A 16,576-nucleotide genomic window follows, 5' to 3' on the forward strand; every position below is an offset into this window, starting at 1 on the left:
TTTGTATTAGAGACGGGGTTTCGCCATGTTGGCCAGGCTGGTCTTGAACTCCTGACCTCAGGTGATCCACCCGCCTTGCAATCCCAAAATGCTGGGATTATAGGCATAGCCACCATGCCCGGTCGACTTCTAGAGTTTCAATAACAGAGATGTGATTCAAGAAGGGAGACATGTTTTGTAGATGGCAGGAGCTTCATGAAAAGAAGCCAATGAAGGGCAGGATGTGTAGCTGTCTACCTACAGGAAACCAGCCAGGAGCCTCCCCACAGGGACTTCAGCACAGATGGCCGGGAAAATCTGCATTAACCTGACCTCTGGACCTAAGAGAGGACAAGGCCTTGACCATTTCTACAGACTCACAAGATGCAATCGCTGTGGTCCATGCCCGTGGTGTGATCTGGGAAACGGGGGGCCTTCTAAATGCCAACAACAAGGAAATCAAATGTGCAACAGACAGAAATACCGGCATTGACGTGGGCCATGGAGAGGCCTAAACAGATGACTGCAGTTCACTGGTAAGGTCATCAAAGGGGTGACTCTGAAATAATAAATTTCAGATGCCATGGCCCAAATAGCTGCATGAGGTGGGGAAGTCCTCCACATGCCTCTGCTTCCTTCAGTACCTGTTTATGAAATAAGCCGAGGTACTTCCCTGGGGAATTTCCTTTCTCTTTCTTTTGAGACGGAGTCTTGCTCTGTCGCCCAGGCTAGAGTGCAGTGGTGCAATCTCAGCTCAATGTAACCTCTCCCTCCTGGGTTTTAGCAATTCTCCTGCATCAGACTTCTGAGTAGCTGAGATTACAGGTGCATGCCACCATGCCCAGCTAATATTTGTATTTTTAGTAGAGACAGGGTTTCACCATCTAGGCCAGGCTGGTCTTGAACTCCTGACCTCGTGATCCACCCGTCTTGGCCTCCCAAAGTGCTGGGATTACAGGTGTGAGCCATCACGCCCGGACTTTTGTTTTATTTTTTGAGACGACGTTTCACTCTTGTTGCCCACGCTGGAGTGCAATGGCACGATCTCAGCTCACTGCCACCTCCTCCTCCCAGGTTCAAGCGATTATCCTGCCTCAGCCTCTCGAGTAGCTGGGATTACAGGCACCCAACACCAAACCCAGCTAACTTATTGTATTTTTAGTAGAGATGGGATGTCACCATGTTGGCCAGGATGGTCTTGAACCCCTGACCTCTAATGATCCACCTGAATTGGTTTCCCAAAATGTTGGGATTACAGGCACAAACCACTGTGCCCAGCCCCTCCCATACCTCTTTTGGTCAAGGCAGCACAATTCAGAAGAATCTTGCCAGGGAAGACTGGTAAATGGACGTCGACATGATGCCTATGGCTCCTGGTGGATTTAGATACCTCCTGGTGCTTATTGATATCTTTACCAGTTGCACGGGGGCTTTTCCATGCCAGACTGAAAACGCAGGAGATCAATGATCAACCTTCAACTATTTACTAGCAGAACACTGAGGGGACTGTGCGGTCACCAATACCTCCTATTGCACTTGGATAAACACCTCCCAGGAAATACAGATGAATAGAAAGGACATAGTCAAACAAGCAGAATGGCTGCATTCCTTCAACCAGAAGGGCCATTAATCTGTTTTCACACTGCTATAAAAACTATGAGAAACTGGGTAATTTATGAAGAAAAGAGGTTTAATTGACTCACAGTTCTGCGGGCTGTACAGGAAGCATGGCTGGGGAGGCCTCAGGAAACTGACAATCATGGCAGAAGGCGAAGGGGAAGCAGGCACGTCTGGCCATGTTGGAGCAGGAGAGACAGAGAGAGTGAAGTGGGAGGGCTGCACGCTTTTAAACAACCAGATCCTACAAGCGCTCACTCAATATCACGAGAACAGCAAGGGGGAAGTCGGCCCCCATGAGCCAATCACCTCCCACCAGGTCCCTCCCACAACACTGGGAATTACAATTTGACATGAGATTTGGGTGTGGATACAGAGCTGAACCATGTCAAGGGTAGTTCAACCGCTGAGATTGATTGATTGATTGATTGACTGAGATGGAGTCCTGCTCTGTTACCTAGGCTGGAGTGCAGTGGCACAATCTCGGCTCACTGCAACCTCCGCCTCCCGGGTTCAAGTGATTCTCCTGCCTCAGCCTCCCGAGTAGCTGGGACTACAGCACATGACACCATGCCTAGCTAATTTTTGTATTTTTAGTAGAGACAGGGCTTCACCATGTTTGCCAGGCTGGTCTTGAACACCTGACCTCATGATCACCCTGCCTCGGCTTTTCTTTTGCTGGAATTACAGGTGTGAGCCACTGCACCCGGCCAACAACTGAGATTTAGAAGGCAGTCGAGTCCACTATACCGCACCTCACCTGGTTTCTTCCTTTGTTGGGGCCCCTCGTGGCCACTGTTCTGTTACTTTTTGGTCCTATTTATTTAAATGGATGGTGAGCTGTTTGTCCTCCAGGCTCCAACACTTCCACCTTCAGCTTGTATTACAACAATACCAGCCTTTCAAGCTACTCCGGGTGACCCCAGAACTCGTTTGAACTCAGAAGCCCAAGAGTTTCATTCCTTTCACTTTAGGGGACTCAGTGCCCTGCTCAGCATGAAGTCGAAGCAGAAGCGTGACCTCCATCCCTAATCCCTCAAGAATGAGGAGTGGAAGGTGTTGGCAGGAGGGTGGCGGTGAGGTTTGTAGATCTGTAACTGCATCAGACCAAATCTGGTTCAACTTTTTTTTTTTTGATGGAGTTTCACTCTTGTCACCCAGGCTGGAGTGCAATGGTATGAACTCAGCTCACTGCAACCTCCACCTCCTAGGTTCAAGTTATTCTGCTGCCTCAGCCTCCAGATAGCTGGGATTATAAGGGTGCACCACCACACCTGGCTAATATTTATATTTTTAGTAGAGATGGGGTTTTACCATTTTGGCCAGGCTGGTCTTGAAGTCCTGACCTCCACCTGCCTTGGCCTCCCAAAGTGCTGGGATTACAGGCGTGAGTCACTGCACCCGGCTCAGTTCAACTTTTATGTAATGAGGTTGTCAGTTGTTTTTCAATTGCCATGGACCCACAGGTTGAAGGGCATGTACCCTGTGCATGCCCAGGGTAACCAAGCATGCAACCACGGAGTGGAAACTAAAAGCTCGGCCTGAAGAGCTGAGACTGATTTAAGAACTGGACACTCCATGGCAGGAGCCAGGATCCAATCAGATTGAGTTTTGCTGTCACCCCATGGCAGGATCCAGTCAGATCACACCTCCCAGCATTACTTTATTGCAAGATCCAATCAAATCACAACTCATTACCCTATGCTTATAAAACCTGACATAGCCCCCAGCTGGGTAAGGGAGATTTGAGTATTTCTTCCTGTGTTCTTGCTAGCTGACTTACAAAAAAGCTTTTAAAAAAAGGCCACACGTGGTGGCTCATGCCTGTAATCCTAGCACTTTGGGAGGCTGAGGCAGGCAGATCACTTGAGGTCAGGGGTGCAAGACCAGCCTGGCCAACATGGTGAAACCCTATCTCTACTAAAAATACAAAAATTAGCTGGTCATGGTGACACATACCTATAATCCCAGCTACTTGGGAGACTGAGGCAGGAGAATCACTTGAACCCAGGAGGTAGAGGTTGCAGTGAGCCAAGATCACACCACTGCACTCCAGCCCGGGCGACAGAGTGAGAAGACTCTGTCTAAAAAAAGAACAGTTAAAATTAGCACCAAATGCTTTACGAGTAAAAAAAGTTTTTAGCTGCATATGTTTAAGTAACTTTTTAGATTGTAAAAAATACACATCCAAAATGGAAAGGCACAAAGAAGAGAGCAAAAAGTGCATGAGATCTCACATCCAAGGATAACCGCTGAGAACATGAAAGTGCTGACTCTTCCAGCCTTTATACTATACACATTTCGGCCGTTGTTTTGTTTTTATAAAACCGTAATCATATAATACAGATAGTTTTATAATCTGGTTTTTAAACACAACAATTACATAACATTTAGCTGTTTCTTTTGCATTCAGATTCATAAGGGTTCCAGTAACTCATTCATCAGAAAACTGAGAGAAATAGTCTCATTAAAATATAAGTACATAAGGCAGGCATGGTGGCTCACGCCTATAATCCCAGCACTTTGAGAGGCCGAGGTGGGTGGATCACCTGAGGTCAGGAATTCGAGACCAGCCTGGACAACATGATGAAACCCCGTCTCTGCTAAAAATACAAAAATGAGCCAGGTGTGGTGGTGCGTGCCTGTAATCCCAGCTATTCAGAAGGCTGAGGCAGGTGAATTGCTTAAACTCGGGAGGTGGAGGTTGCAGTGAATCGAGATCGTGCCACTGCACTCCAGCCAGGGCGCCAAAGTGAGACTCCATCTCAAAAAAAGATAAAAATTAAAAATAAAAATAAAAAATATATATGTATATATATTTTTCCAGACAGGGTCTTACTCTGTCTCCCAGTCTGAAATACAGTGGCGTAATCATAGCTCACTGCAGCCTCAAGTTCCTGGGCTCAAGTGAATCTCCCACTTCAGCTTCCCAAGTAGCTGGAACTACAGGTGGATGCCACCATGCCCAGTCAATTTTTTTTTTTAATTTTTCATAGAAACAGAGTCTCACTATGTTGCCCAGTCCTAATAAACACTATGTGATGAAAAGAAAAAAGTAAATCACCCTAAAGTTAAGTCTTTAATGTTAAGTCTTTAACGAGAAATGCAAATAAAGCATTTCTCAATAGATTATGGCAAGAGAATCAACTGAAGAATAAACATCTTTAGTAAATCTTTTGCTCATGTGCATTAACCAATACTCTTGAAAACCAGGATTAATTTACTGTACCTTCTTAATATTCCTTTGAAATTCCTTATGGCGCACAGATAGTGTAGAAAATAACTGCTTCACGCTGACTGTGGTCCCTCTGGGGTGGGGGTAGGGGGTTTTCTGGATGATTTTCCCATCGTGATCAAACACCAGTCAAGTCCCAACCTTCGCCGATGCGTGGCAGGTAGAAATGGTGACATCGCTGTGAGAGAATACCAGGCGTGGTGTGTTCAGTGAGAGACCCGTGATGTTGAGCATTGACTACGCTTTTCTTCACTTGCTTTTCTCTCAAAACTTTCTTAAAAAGCTGATGATCCCTCTGAGATAACCAAGATCTAAACGGTTGAGGAGTCATCATAAAATCTAAGGTTTGGCATCTAAAAGACAGCGAGACAGAAAGCACTAAACATGCTTTGTTTTGATAAAAGCTTTGATTTCATTTTTCACATTGAATTGCAAAACCATAAATGATCTCAAGGTTTATTTATTCACAAATAGAGATTTGTTTTGTTATTACTCTTCAAATAAAATTGTTTTAAAGAATTTTTTAAAGAATTAAAAAAATGTTTTTAAATTTTTAAAGAATCCAAAAGATATTATAATTAAAATGTATATGTAGGGCAGGGTGCGGTGGCTCATGCCTGTAATTCCAGCACTTTGGGAGGCCGAGGAGCGCAGATCACTTGAGGCCTGGAGTTCCAGACCAGCCTGGGCAACACGGCAAAACCCCATCTCTACTAAAAATACAAAAATTAGCCAGGAGTGGTGATGCACGCTATAGTCCCAGCTCTTCAGGAGGCTGAGGCATGAGAATCACTTGAACCTGGGAGGCAGAGATTGCAGTGAGCTGAGACTGTGCCACTGCACTCCAGCCTGGGTGACAGAGTGAGACTCTGTCTAAAAAAAAAAAAAAAAAAAAAAAATATATATATATATATACACACACACACACATATATATGTGTATATATATACACACACATCTATATGTATATATATATTTAAATATAATTAAGTACTAGGACTTAGATCGGCAGTGAGACAAAACAGAATTCAGAAGCTAGAAGCTGAGATACCGAGATAGAAAATTGTAAATAATAACGATTCCAATTAACTTTCTGAGAGGTTTTTCTAAGGGGTCAAGTGAATGAATAAAAACATCGTATCACCTCAGTGCACACAGTGAGCTCAGAGCTTCCCCCTGAAAGCCAAAAGTTTCAACCTCAGTTAGGTCGGCAAACTCTTGAATCTTACATGTGTGATGTTTCAGAGCTGAAAGAGACTGTAAAGTAAGGACTAAGATACCTCAAGTGCTAAAACAACGGATATACATGATATCTAGTAACTGGCTGAAAAAACTGTTTTTGCGTTTCCCAAGACAGTGTTACTCAAAATTCTGAGACATGTGGCCCAATTATTTTATAATAGGATTAGAAAAAGTCAACTTACTTAAGCCTTCAAAGTTTTCTTCTTCTACTCCACATCCATTGTCTGAAACTTCAATGAGATCCACTCCATAGTCCTTAAGCTTTAGATCTAGAAAGTTTAAATATTTATGTATTTATTAAAAATGGACCCATGCTAGAATGGCATGAACCCGGGGGGCGGAGCTTGCAGTGAGCCGAGATCGCGCCACTGCACTCCAGCCTGGGAGACAGTGAGACTCCGTCTCAAAAAGAAAAAAAAAAAAAAAATGGACCCATGCTATAAGCTTTTATATTGATATTATTTATAACATATGCAAATTGAAGAGTCATAACTATACCTTTAGTTAAATGTATGAGTATCATTTTGTATATTTCATTTTTATAAAGCCCTTTCTGGCCATTTACTAGCCCAGATTAAATAGTTTAGCTTTTTCTTTCCTCTTTTTTTTTTTTTTTGTCCATAGGCTAGTCAAATGAAGCAGTTGGAGTGGAGAAGGAACAAAAAAATCTGTAACTGGTTGTGATCAATTAGTGGTTAACACCGTTGCACTTTGACCAGCCTTTTCTTTTGAAAGAAATAATTTTAACATACCCAGTAAGGAGAAAGGGGGGGCAGGCGCGGTTGTTCATGCGTGTAATCCCAGCACTTTGGGAGGCCAAAGTGAGCAGATCACCTGAGGTCAGGAGTTCCAGACTAGCCTGACCAACGTGGAGAAACCCTGTCTCTACTAAAAATACAAAATTAGCCAGGTGTGGTGGTGCATGCCTGTAATCCCAGCTGCTCGTAAGCCTGTGGCAGAATTGCTTGAACCCGGGAGGCAGACGTTGCGGTGAGCCGAGATCGTGCCATTGCACTATAGCCTGGGCAACAAGAACAAAACTCCATCTCAAAAAAAACAAAAAAAAAGACAACTGGTTCTGGAATCAGACTTCTTGGATCCTATTTTATTAGCTTTATAATCTCAAAAAAAGGAAATTTCCTGTTCCTTAATTTCCTCATCTGTAAAATGAAGATAATAAGTTCTATCTCATAAAGTTACTCAGCTGATTAATAATTTTTTAGGTTTATTTTATTTTGTTATTTTCTCTTTTTTTCTTGTTTTTTTTTTGAGATGGAGTTTTGCTCTTGTCACCCAGGCTGGAATGGAGTGGCATGATCTGATCTTGGCTCACTGCAACCTCCACCTCCGAGGTTCAAGCAATTCTCCTCCCTCAGCCTCCCGAGGAGCTGAGATTACAGCCATGCACCATCACATCTGGCTAATTTTTGTATTTTTAGTAGAGACAGGGTTTTACCATGTTGGTTAGGCTGGTCTTGAACTCCTGACCTCAAATGATCAGCCCTGCTCTGCCTCCCAAAGTGCTGGGATTATAGATGTGAGCCACTACTCCACGCCTATTTTATTTTATTTTATTGAGATGGAGTCTTGCTCTGTCCCAGGCTGGTGTGCAGTGGCACGGTCTCGGCTCACTGCAACCTCTGCCTCCCGGGTTCAAGCAATTCTCATGCCTCAGCCTCCCAAGTAGCTGGGATTACAGGCTTCTGCCACCAGGTCCGGCTAATTTTTATATTTTTAGTAGAGACAGAGTTTCACCATTTTGGACAGGCTGGTCTCAAACTGCTGACCTCAGGTATCCACCCACTTTGGTCTCCCAAAGTGCTGGGATTACAGGTGTGAGCCACCACACCTGGCCTACTTTATTTTTTTAATAGAGACGAGGTCTCACCAATTGGCCAGGTTGGTCTTGAACTCTGGCTTCAAGCAATCCCCCCACCTTGGCCTCTCAAAGGGCTAGGATTACAGGCGTGAAACACCACGGCCAACTATTCTGCAAATTAAATGAGATATTTCTGTGCAATTCTTAGCATAACACCTGCCTGGCACTCCATAAGAACACAATAAAAGCTGTTATTATTATTACTACCTAGCTAAGTACTAGGCACATAATAGGTGCTAACTTTAACTTAAAAATAATAATTTATTACTACATCAACACTTGATAGTCTTATTTCAATAACAAATGTTTCTTGACAACAACAACATACACTGATCATTTCTTGTGGCTTAAAACTCTCCCAAACTTACCAATATTGGTGGCACCAGCATCCAAACTGTTTTCTACTAACTCCTTCACCACAGTGCTTAGACTCAGTACCACCGGCCCAGAGCAAATCTGATGGACTGACTTCCGATCGATAGGTTTGATGGCCTTAGCAGGTTCTGTACTAAAGAAATGTTACAAGAAACAAAGCAAGTATTCGGCTATATATTTTCATCCTGATTTTAACTGTGGGAAATGACTCAACACTGTAAATAGTTTATGGGTCTAATCTATTCATTTATTATATTAACAAATACATTTATTATATCCAGAAATAGAAACACTGTTTTACAATCCTTAAACATGTACCCAAAATACTTCTGGATAGATACTTCAAATTCAACAGATCCTTACTATCTAATTATACTAGGATCCACATGGAGAAAACATACATTCTATCTCTCAAATTACCAAAATCTTTGGCAACAATGGTGTCTTTCTTGAAAACTGAAAGCATGGCCTGGTGGGGTGGCTCATGCCTGTAATCCCAGCACTTTGGGAGGCAGAGGCAGGCGGATCACTTGAGGTCAGGAGTTGGAGACCATCCTGGCCAACATGGTGAAACCCTGTCTCTACTAAAAATACAAAAAATTAGGCAGGCATCACGGTGGGCGCCTATAAACCCAGCTACTCGGGAGGCTGAGGCAGGAGAATCACTTAAACCCAGAAGGCAGAGGTTGCAGTGAGCTGAGATTGCAGCATTGCACTCCAGCCTGGGTAAGGAGCAAAAAAAAAAAAAAAAAAAAAAAAAAAGTGAAAGCAACATAATTTCCCACATAATTAGAAATACCAACAGTATGCTGGAAAATACACAATGTTTAAGTGAAAATCATCTCAGAAATTGGGTACCAGTTACATAACTATTCCTTATACACAGTTGCCTTTGATACCCTACTCCAAACTGAAGCTGCCAGCTGCTGTCTTAGCAAAGACCCTCAAAGTTCTTGCTGTACTAACTTTAAGAGTTTTATAACAGTTTTATCTGCCCTTATTCCCTGCTCCAAGCCATCCTCCACTCTATCACCAGAGCTATTTTTGAAATCACAGATCTGGTCAAATAATTTTTCTGCTTAAAAATTTACTAGTGCCCCACTTCCTACTACATGAAATTTAAAATCTAGTCATCACTGGGCCCAAAACTACCTTCTTTTCAGAATCTCTCTAATTCTTTCCTTTCATCAAGTCCCCTACATCATCACCATTATTATTTATTATTATTATTATTATTATTTGAGAGTGCTCACCCTGTCGCCCAGGCTAGAGTGCAATGGCATGATCTCAGCTCACTGAAGCCTCCGCCTCCCAGGTTCAAGTGATTCTCCTGTCTCAGCCTCCCAAGTAGCTGGGATTACAGGCACCCACCATCACACCCAGCTAATTTTTGTGTTTTTAGTAGAGATGGGGTTTCACCATGTTGGGCAGGCTTGTCTTGAACTCCTGACCTCAGGTGATCTGCCCTCCTTGGCCTCCCAAAGCGCTAGGATTACAGGTGTGAGCCACTGCAACCGGCCGTCCCCTATATTGTAGCGCAGTGAACAATTGTTTCCTGAACATCACAAGCTCTTTTAGACACTACAGTGTATAAGCAGGTCTCTCTCTAAACCGCTCTCCTCTTCCTCCTCTGCCCAACCAATGTCTACTCATCCAAAGAATGTATCCCGTGTGTTCATTAACTTAGCAATTTCCAGTAAACCGTTTAATTGATAACTTCTTAAGAGAAGGCAGGAAACCTTCATGAAAGACAAATCATTGGGTATTTCCTACAGCATTTAACACATCGTAGGCCTTCAATCAACCCTTGTGAAATAAACAAACCTCTTTACTCTTCATTCCACCTTGCTAAGAATCTCACCTAAGTCTGTCTACCATGTGAAACTGCAGATGACCTCACAGAAAATTGAAAGAAGTATCTCTAAAAATAAATTTATTAGGCAACACACTATAGGCTACAGTCCACTTCTGATTTTTTTTTTTTTTTTTGAGGCGGAGTCTTGCTGTGTCACCCAGGCCGGACTGCAGTGGCTCGATCTCAGCTCACTGCAACCTCCGCCTCCTGGGTCCCAGCGATTCTCCTGCCTCAGCCTCCCAAGTAGCTGGGATTACAGGCGCCCGCCACCATGCCCAGTTAATTTTTGTATTTTTAGTAGAAACTGGATTTCACCATGTTGGCCAGGCTAGGCATGAACTCCTGACCTCATGATCCACCCGCCTTGGCCTCCCAGAGTGCTGGGATTATAGGTGTGAGCCACCGCGCCCGGCCCACTTCAGATATTTATTTTCAGGAGGGAGCGCATTTAGATACAGACCGAAAATGTATTTAAATGTGAATACATTTAAATGTAGTTACTTAAATCTATCTAATATATTTAAATGCAGAGAGCGAATTTGTGTTTACATATCTGACATGGAATGCAACTGTGCTAGCCAAGATTCGGTGTAGCTTACCAGCCAGAAATCACATATCCTAACAGGTAGAAATGCATTGCATTTTGTAAAACTGCGCAGCTATGCAAATTAGGATGTGTCTGGACGCTCTACCTTCCCCAAAATAACCTCAATTTTTTAAAAAGGCCAGGCAGCGTGCATCAGGCCTGTAATTCCAGCACCTTGGGGGGCCGAGGCGGGCGGATTGCTTGAGCTCAGGAGTTCGAGATCAGCCTCAGCAACATTAGCGAAATCGCCGTCTCTACAAAAATAAAAAATTAAAAATTAAATTATATAAAAATAAAAATAAAAGGGGAGAGAGAACAGGTAGAAAGGAAATGCATTCAGTCTATGGGGATTTCACGCTAGGGCTTCAAGTTCACGGCCCTGTGATGGGATGTGGGCAGGGCCTGTCTGGGACAGGCCGAACCCAGCTCCTTACAGGGCCGAATCCTTTGCCCGCAGCCAAGGACCCCGAAGGAGCCTGCCTCGGCCTCAAGGCGCAACCAAGGAGCACTGGATGGCTGGGGCGCTGAGGACGCCGCTCCGGGGCCTCCACGCCTCGCCACGCCCCTCGGCCATGTTCCCCCCATTTCCAGGGAGGTTGGAATGCCGTGGTTCTCAAGGAGGACGCGCGAGAAGGGAGACCGCGAGCCCAGCTCACCTCTAGCTCTCAGCTCGCTCCATGGACTCAACACCCGATCCGCCTCGGGGCCTGGGAAAGTTCCCTCCACGACTCCCACAGGCGCCCCGCCTCCTGGGCTCCCATTGGCTGCTTTTGACGTTGTGCTCCACCCTTTCTGGGCGGGGCGGAAAAAATACTTCCCGTCTCTCCTTTTCGCCTATTAGCTCCGTCAAAGGTCGAGTCCGTGACGTCAAAGAGCATGGGCCAATCAGAGCACACCGGACTGCGTTTTTTCCGAAGGACCGCAGCAGGGTCACAAGGGAGATGTCCGCCCCCAGTCGTAGCCTCCGACGGTTTTTGAGCTATGGTGTTTGGCACGCGCCACCCTCTCTTGCTTTGGTTCCGCCATGCCGATGTACCAGGTAAAGCCTTATCACGGGCGCGGCGCGCCTCTCCATGTGGAGCTTCCCACCTGCATGTACCGGCTCTCTAACGTGCAAGGCAGGAGCGGCGGCCCAGCGCCCGGCGTTGGCCACCTACGGGTAGGAGCGCGGGCCCCTCCTTCCCCCCCACCGCGCGCCAAGTGCGCACGCGCAGCGGCGGGCTGCTGGCCCGAGTCCCCCCGGGCCGGAACGAGTGTGTCCCACCCGGTTTGCGGTCCCACCCGGTTCGCGGTCCCACCCCGGCATTTGTGCCGGCCGGCCAGGGACTCACCCAAACCTTTATGTTTTAAAAGATTTATTCAGGCCGGGCGCCGTGGCTCACGCCTGTAATCCCAGCACTTTGGGAGGCCCAAGCAGGCAGGTTACCTGAGGTCAGGAGTTCGAGACCAACCTGATCAACATGTTGAAGCCTTGTCTCTACTAAAAATACAAAAATCAGCCGGGCGTGTGGCGGGCGCCTGTAATCCCAGCCACTCGGGAGGCTGAGGCAGGAGAATCGTTTGAACCCTGGAGGCGGAGTTTGCAGTGAGCTGAGATCGAGCCATTGCACTCGAGCCTGGGCGACAGAGCTAGACTCCGACTCAAAAAAAAAAATAGAGACAAGGGTCTCACTGTGTTGCTCACGCTGGTCTCAGACTCTCAGGGCTCAAGCAATCCTCCCGCCTCGGTCTCCCAAAGCGCTGAGATACCAGGCGTGAACCACCGCGCCCGACGAGGAAAAAAAAAAAAAAAAATATATATATATATATATATGTACACGTGTATGTATATATACATATATACACACGTATATATATAGATATATACGTATGTGTATATATTTCTTTTATACGTATATATATAACATATTTTTGTTTTTTTGAGACATTTTGAGAATAATTTTTTTTTTCATATGGCTGCTTAAACATGTTAGTTTAGAGATTCTGCCCTGTGAAAAGTGAATAGCACATAAATGCTCATTTTGAGGAATTACAAAGCGAACTGCAGGGTCACCACCTCCCAGGTTGACACACATTGTCACCGCTCCATTCTTTCCACTTAAACCTTCCCCCCAATCCCCCCAAGGTCCTGATTTTTATGGTAATTATGTCCTATTTGTGTCTATTATTTTGTCAACTAAGTATCCCTAAACAATATAGTCTGGGTTTTTATTTGTTTTTTTTTTGTTTGTTTTTTTCAGACAGAGTTTCACTGTGTCACCCAGGCTGGAGTGCAGTGGTGTGATCTCGGCTCACTGCAACCTCTGCCTCCCGGGTTCAAGCAGTTCTCCCATCTCAGCCTCCTGAGTAGCTTGGATTACAGGTGCACGCCACCACACCCAACTAATTTTTGTATTTTTAGCAGAGACGGGGTTTCACCATTTTGGCCAGGATGGTCTTGATCTCTTGACCTCATGATCCACCCTCCTCGGCCTTCCAAAGTGCTGGGATTACAGGTACGAGCCACCATGCCTGGCCTTTTATTTCTTTTTTTGAGCCCATTCTCTCCCTCTTTTATTTTTAAAATTTTATTAAACATAGTCATTTTATAATCTATGATAGATGATTATCTAAAGTGTTTGTGAAATAATTTTGTCAGTGCCTTGTTTCTTTATATGTTTTACTAGGTTTATTGTGAGCCACTCATTTTACCTGGAGTTCTTATGTGCTGGAATTCTTTGGGGCCTAGGTCAAAGGTGGGTTGTTTTTTTTTTTTTTTGAGACGGAGTCTCGCTCTGTCACCTAGGCTGGAGTGCAGTGGCGTGATCTCTGCTCACTGCAAGCTCCGCCTCCCAGGTTCAGGCCATTCTCCTGCCTCAGCCTCCCGAATAGCTGGGACTACAGGCACCTGCAACCATGTTGGCTAAATTTTTGTATTTTTAGTAGAGACGGGGTTTCACCATGTTAGCCAGGATGGTCTCGATCTCCTGACCTCATGATCTGCCTGCCTCGGCCTCCCAAAGTGCTGGGATTACAGGTGTGAGCCACCGCGCCTGGCCCCAAAGGTGGGTTTTTAAGAGAGGAACCTGCTGTTGCTTTGACAGTTGCCTGGGGACACTCCAGAATCACTTTTCTTTTCTTTTCTTTTTTTTTTTTTTGAGACAGGTTCTCATTCTTTCTAGGCTGGAGTGCAGTGGTGCTATCACGGCTCCCTGCTGATTTGACCTCCCTCAGTGGCGAGGTGGTGACCCTCCCACCTCAGCCTCTCGCATAGCTGGGACTATAGGCATGTGCCACCATGCCTGACTAATTATTCTGTTTTTGGTAGACCAGCCTGGGCAACATGAGTTTCACTTTACTTGGGTTACTGCTCCCAGCCTGAATCACTTTTAATTATCTGAATGATTATTCTGGGCTGGGTGTGGTGGCTCATGCCTATAATCCAAGCACTTTGGGAGGCTAAGGTGGGCCTCACTTGAGGTCAGGAGTTCGAGACCAGCCTGGCCAATATGGTGAAACCCTGTGTCTACTAAAAATACAAAAATTAGCCATTAGCCAGGCATGGTGGCACATACCTGTAATCCCAGCTACTCGGGAGGCTGAAGCAGGAGAATGCTTGAACCTGGGAGGTGGAGGTTGTAGTGAGCTGAGATCTCGCCATTGCTCTCTAGCTTGGGCTACAGAGTGAGACTGTCTCAAAAAAAAAAAAAAAAAAAAAAGGAAAAGATAAAAAAGATTATTCTGATTATGTATGTGGTATGAATCTTGACTGCAAATCCAGATCTGAGGGCTCACTATGGTTATGAATTCTCAAGGAGGAGTTATTTTTTTTCCCTCCACTGCACCCTCAGGTCATAACAAGCTAGTTTTCTTGCTGTCGCCATCTGCCCTATAGGTTTAGTGTTCAATCTCACTTCCTTGAGGATGTGACTCTTTGCAGGACCCAGCTTTATTTAGGTGCCTCCTCTTGGACTACTCGTCTTGGAAGAAGCTTAGACTCTACCTCCTGTGCTCTGCACTCCATGCAGCCATCTGGATACAAAGTCAGGGTCCCCAGGGATTAATGAAACCTTTAGGGCAAAAGTCAGTTTGCTTACCTCCCAGGGTTGCTACTACACCTCATTTTTGGACTATATGAAATTTTACCTTTCATTCTAGTTCACCAGTACATTGTGAAAGATGTTTTAAATGTTTTACAGAAGTTTAGATGGTTCAACTGGGAAGATCATATAGGATTTCTGTTCTGTTATATTGCCAGAAGTAGAAGTCATCTGTATTTTTTTTTTACTAGTCTTTGGTAGATGAGTGGCTGGATAGCTACAAGCAAGACCAGGATGCAGGATTTCTGGAGCTTGTTAACTTTTTCGTCTGATCTTGTGGATGTAAAGGTGAGGAAACTGCTCCCCCTTTCTAATTCCCAGCCTTTTGTTCCTATGTTATGAATTCTTTCTCCATTTAGATAAGTAGGATTAGATATTTCCTAAATAAAGGAAGATAGTAAAGCATTAGAAAAATTTTACTTATTTAGGCCGGGCACTGTGACTCACACCTGTAATCCCAGCACTTTGGGAAGCTGAGGCGGGTGGATCACTTGAGGTCAGGAGTTGAAGACCAGCCTGGGCAACATGGTGAAACCCCTACTAAAATACAAAAAATTATCTGGGTATGTGGCTCATGCCTGTAGAATTGCTTGAACCCAGGAGGTGGAGGTTATAGTGAGCCTGGATAGCGCCACTGCACTCCAACCTGGGCGACAGAGCCAGACTGTCTTCAAAAAAAAAAAAGGAGAGAAAAGTTTCACTTCTTTAACTAAATTTTTTGTTGATAAATATGGGAAGTGATCCAGTAGGGAACCATGTTGGTTTAGAGACAAGAAACTTTGGGGAAAAAGAAGTAATCATGCTTATGTTATGGCACAAATTTGAGGACACCCTTTAGTCTTTCTAGATGCAATAATCTGTTATTTTCTTACTGTTTATTTCCCAGCTACTTTGCCCATATTTCTCCTCTGTAGCTGTGGTACCCCCAGAACTCTTACTGCCATGGCTTAATTTATTGGGACAGATGGTCTCAGTCAGGTTGTATTATATAAGAAATCAGCGTCTGGCTTAGTTTTATTACTCTCTTTTGTTTTGTTTTGTTTTGTTTTGTTTTTGTTTTTGTTTTTGAGACAGAATCTCACTCGATTGTCCAGGCTGGAGTGCAGTGGCACGATCTGGGCTCACTGCAACCTCTACATCCTGGGTTTAAGTGATTCTCATGCCTCAGCCTCCCAAGTGGCTGGGATTACAAGCATGTGCCACCATATGTGGCTAATTTTTTTTTTTTTCTTTGAGACGGAGTCTGGCTCTGTCGCCCAGGCTGGAGTCCAGTGGCACAATCTCGGCTCACCGCAACCTCCGCATCCCAGGTTCAAGTGATTCTTCTGCCTCAGCCTCCTGAGTAGCTGGGACTACAGGTGCGCACCACCATGCCTAGCTAAGTTTTGTATTTTTAGTAGAGACAGGGTTTCACCATATTGGCCAGGCTGGTCTTGAACTCCTGACCTCGTGATCCACCCATCTCACCCTCCCAAAGTGCTGGGATTACAGGTTTGAGCCACTGTGCCCGGCCTACGTGGCTAATTTTTGTATTTTTAGTAGAGATGGGGTTTCGCCAGGCTGGTCTTGTACTCCTGACCTCAGGTGATTCACCTGCCTTGGCCTCCCAAAGTGTTGGGATTACAGGCGTTAGCCATCGCGCCTGGACTGTTTTGTTGTTGTTGTTGTTGTTTTGTTGTTGTTTATTTTTGGGCACAGTTTTTCACTGCTTGATTCCTTTTTTTTTTTT

The 16,576-nt window shown here is 44.8% G+C and overlaps 2 protein-coding genes across 89 annotated transcripts in view; one reads left to right on the forward strand and one right to left on the reverse strand.

Annotated features, from left to right (window-relative positions):
- The window catches only part of LOC107966502 (protein CASP), a 73,321-nt gene extending 61,741 nt beyond the window's left edge, over nucleotides 1-11,580 (reverse strand). For 2 of the 50 annotated variants that reach the window (XM_063814332.1, XM_054655673.2), the window contains exons 1-5: nucleotides 11,425-11,563; nucleotides 8,321-8,460; nucleotides 6,256-6,342; nucleotides 4,826-5,184; nucleotides 1,683-1,769 (exon numbers count right to left, since the gene is read on the reverse strand). Coding sequence is in view for 17 of the 50 variants with exons in the window: in XM_054655673.2 (XP_054511648.2) it covers nucleotides 1,683-1,708 (26 nt within the window). In the remaining 33 variants the exon portion in view is untranslated. Of the gene's footprint in view, nucleotides 1-1,269; nucleotides 1,425-1,682; nucleotides 1,770-3,555; nucleotides 3,681-4,825; nucleotides 5,185-5,975; nucleotides 6,089-6,255; nucleotides 6,343-8,320; nucleotides 8,461-9,580; nucleotides 11,023-11,424 lie in introns of all 50 variants that reach the window. The other 48 variants (XM_063814322.1, XM_054655670.2, XM_054655668.2 and 45 more) reach the window with 48 other exon arrangements.
- Nucleotides 11,581-11,660: 80 nt separating this feature from the next.
- LOC112207914 (putative STAG3-like protein 4) overlaps nucleotides 11,661-16,576 on the forward strand; it is a 54,145-nt gene continuing 49,229 nt past the window's right edge. For 21 of the 39 annotated variants that reach the window (XM_063814389.1, XM_063814390.1, XM_063814395.1 and 18 more), the window contains exons 1-3: nucleotides 11,797-11,927; nucleotides 13,009-13,263; nucleotides 15,039-15,135. In XM_063814389.1, the coding sequence (XP_063670459.1) occupies nucleotides 15,049-15,135 (87 nt within the window). In that variant the 5' untranslated portion in view covers nucleotides 11,797-11,927; nucleotides 13,009-13,263; nucleotides 15,039-15,048. Of the gene's footprint in view, nucleotides 11,928-13,008; nucleotides 13,264-15,038; nucleotides 15,136-16,576 lie in introns of all 39 variants that reach the window. The other 18 variants (XM_063814410.1, XM_063814413.1, XM_063814382.1 and 15 more) reach the window with 12 other exon arrangements.

Source organism: Pan troglodytes, chromosome 6, assembly GCF_028858775.2.
Source record: "Pan troglodytes isolate AG18354 chromosome 6, NHGRI_mPanTro3-v2.0_pri, whole genome shotgun sequence".
In the NCBI taxonomy this organism is placed as follows: Eukaryota; Metazoa; Chordata; class Mammalia; order Primates; family Hominidae; genus Pan; species Pan troglodytes.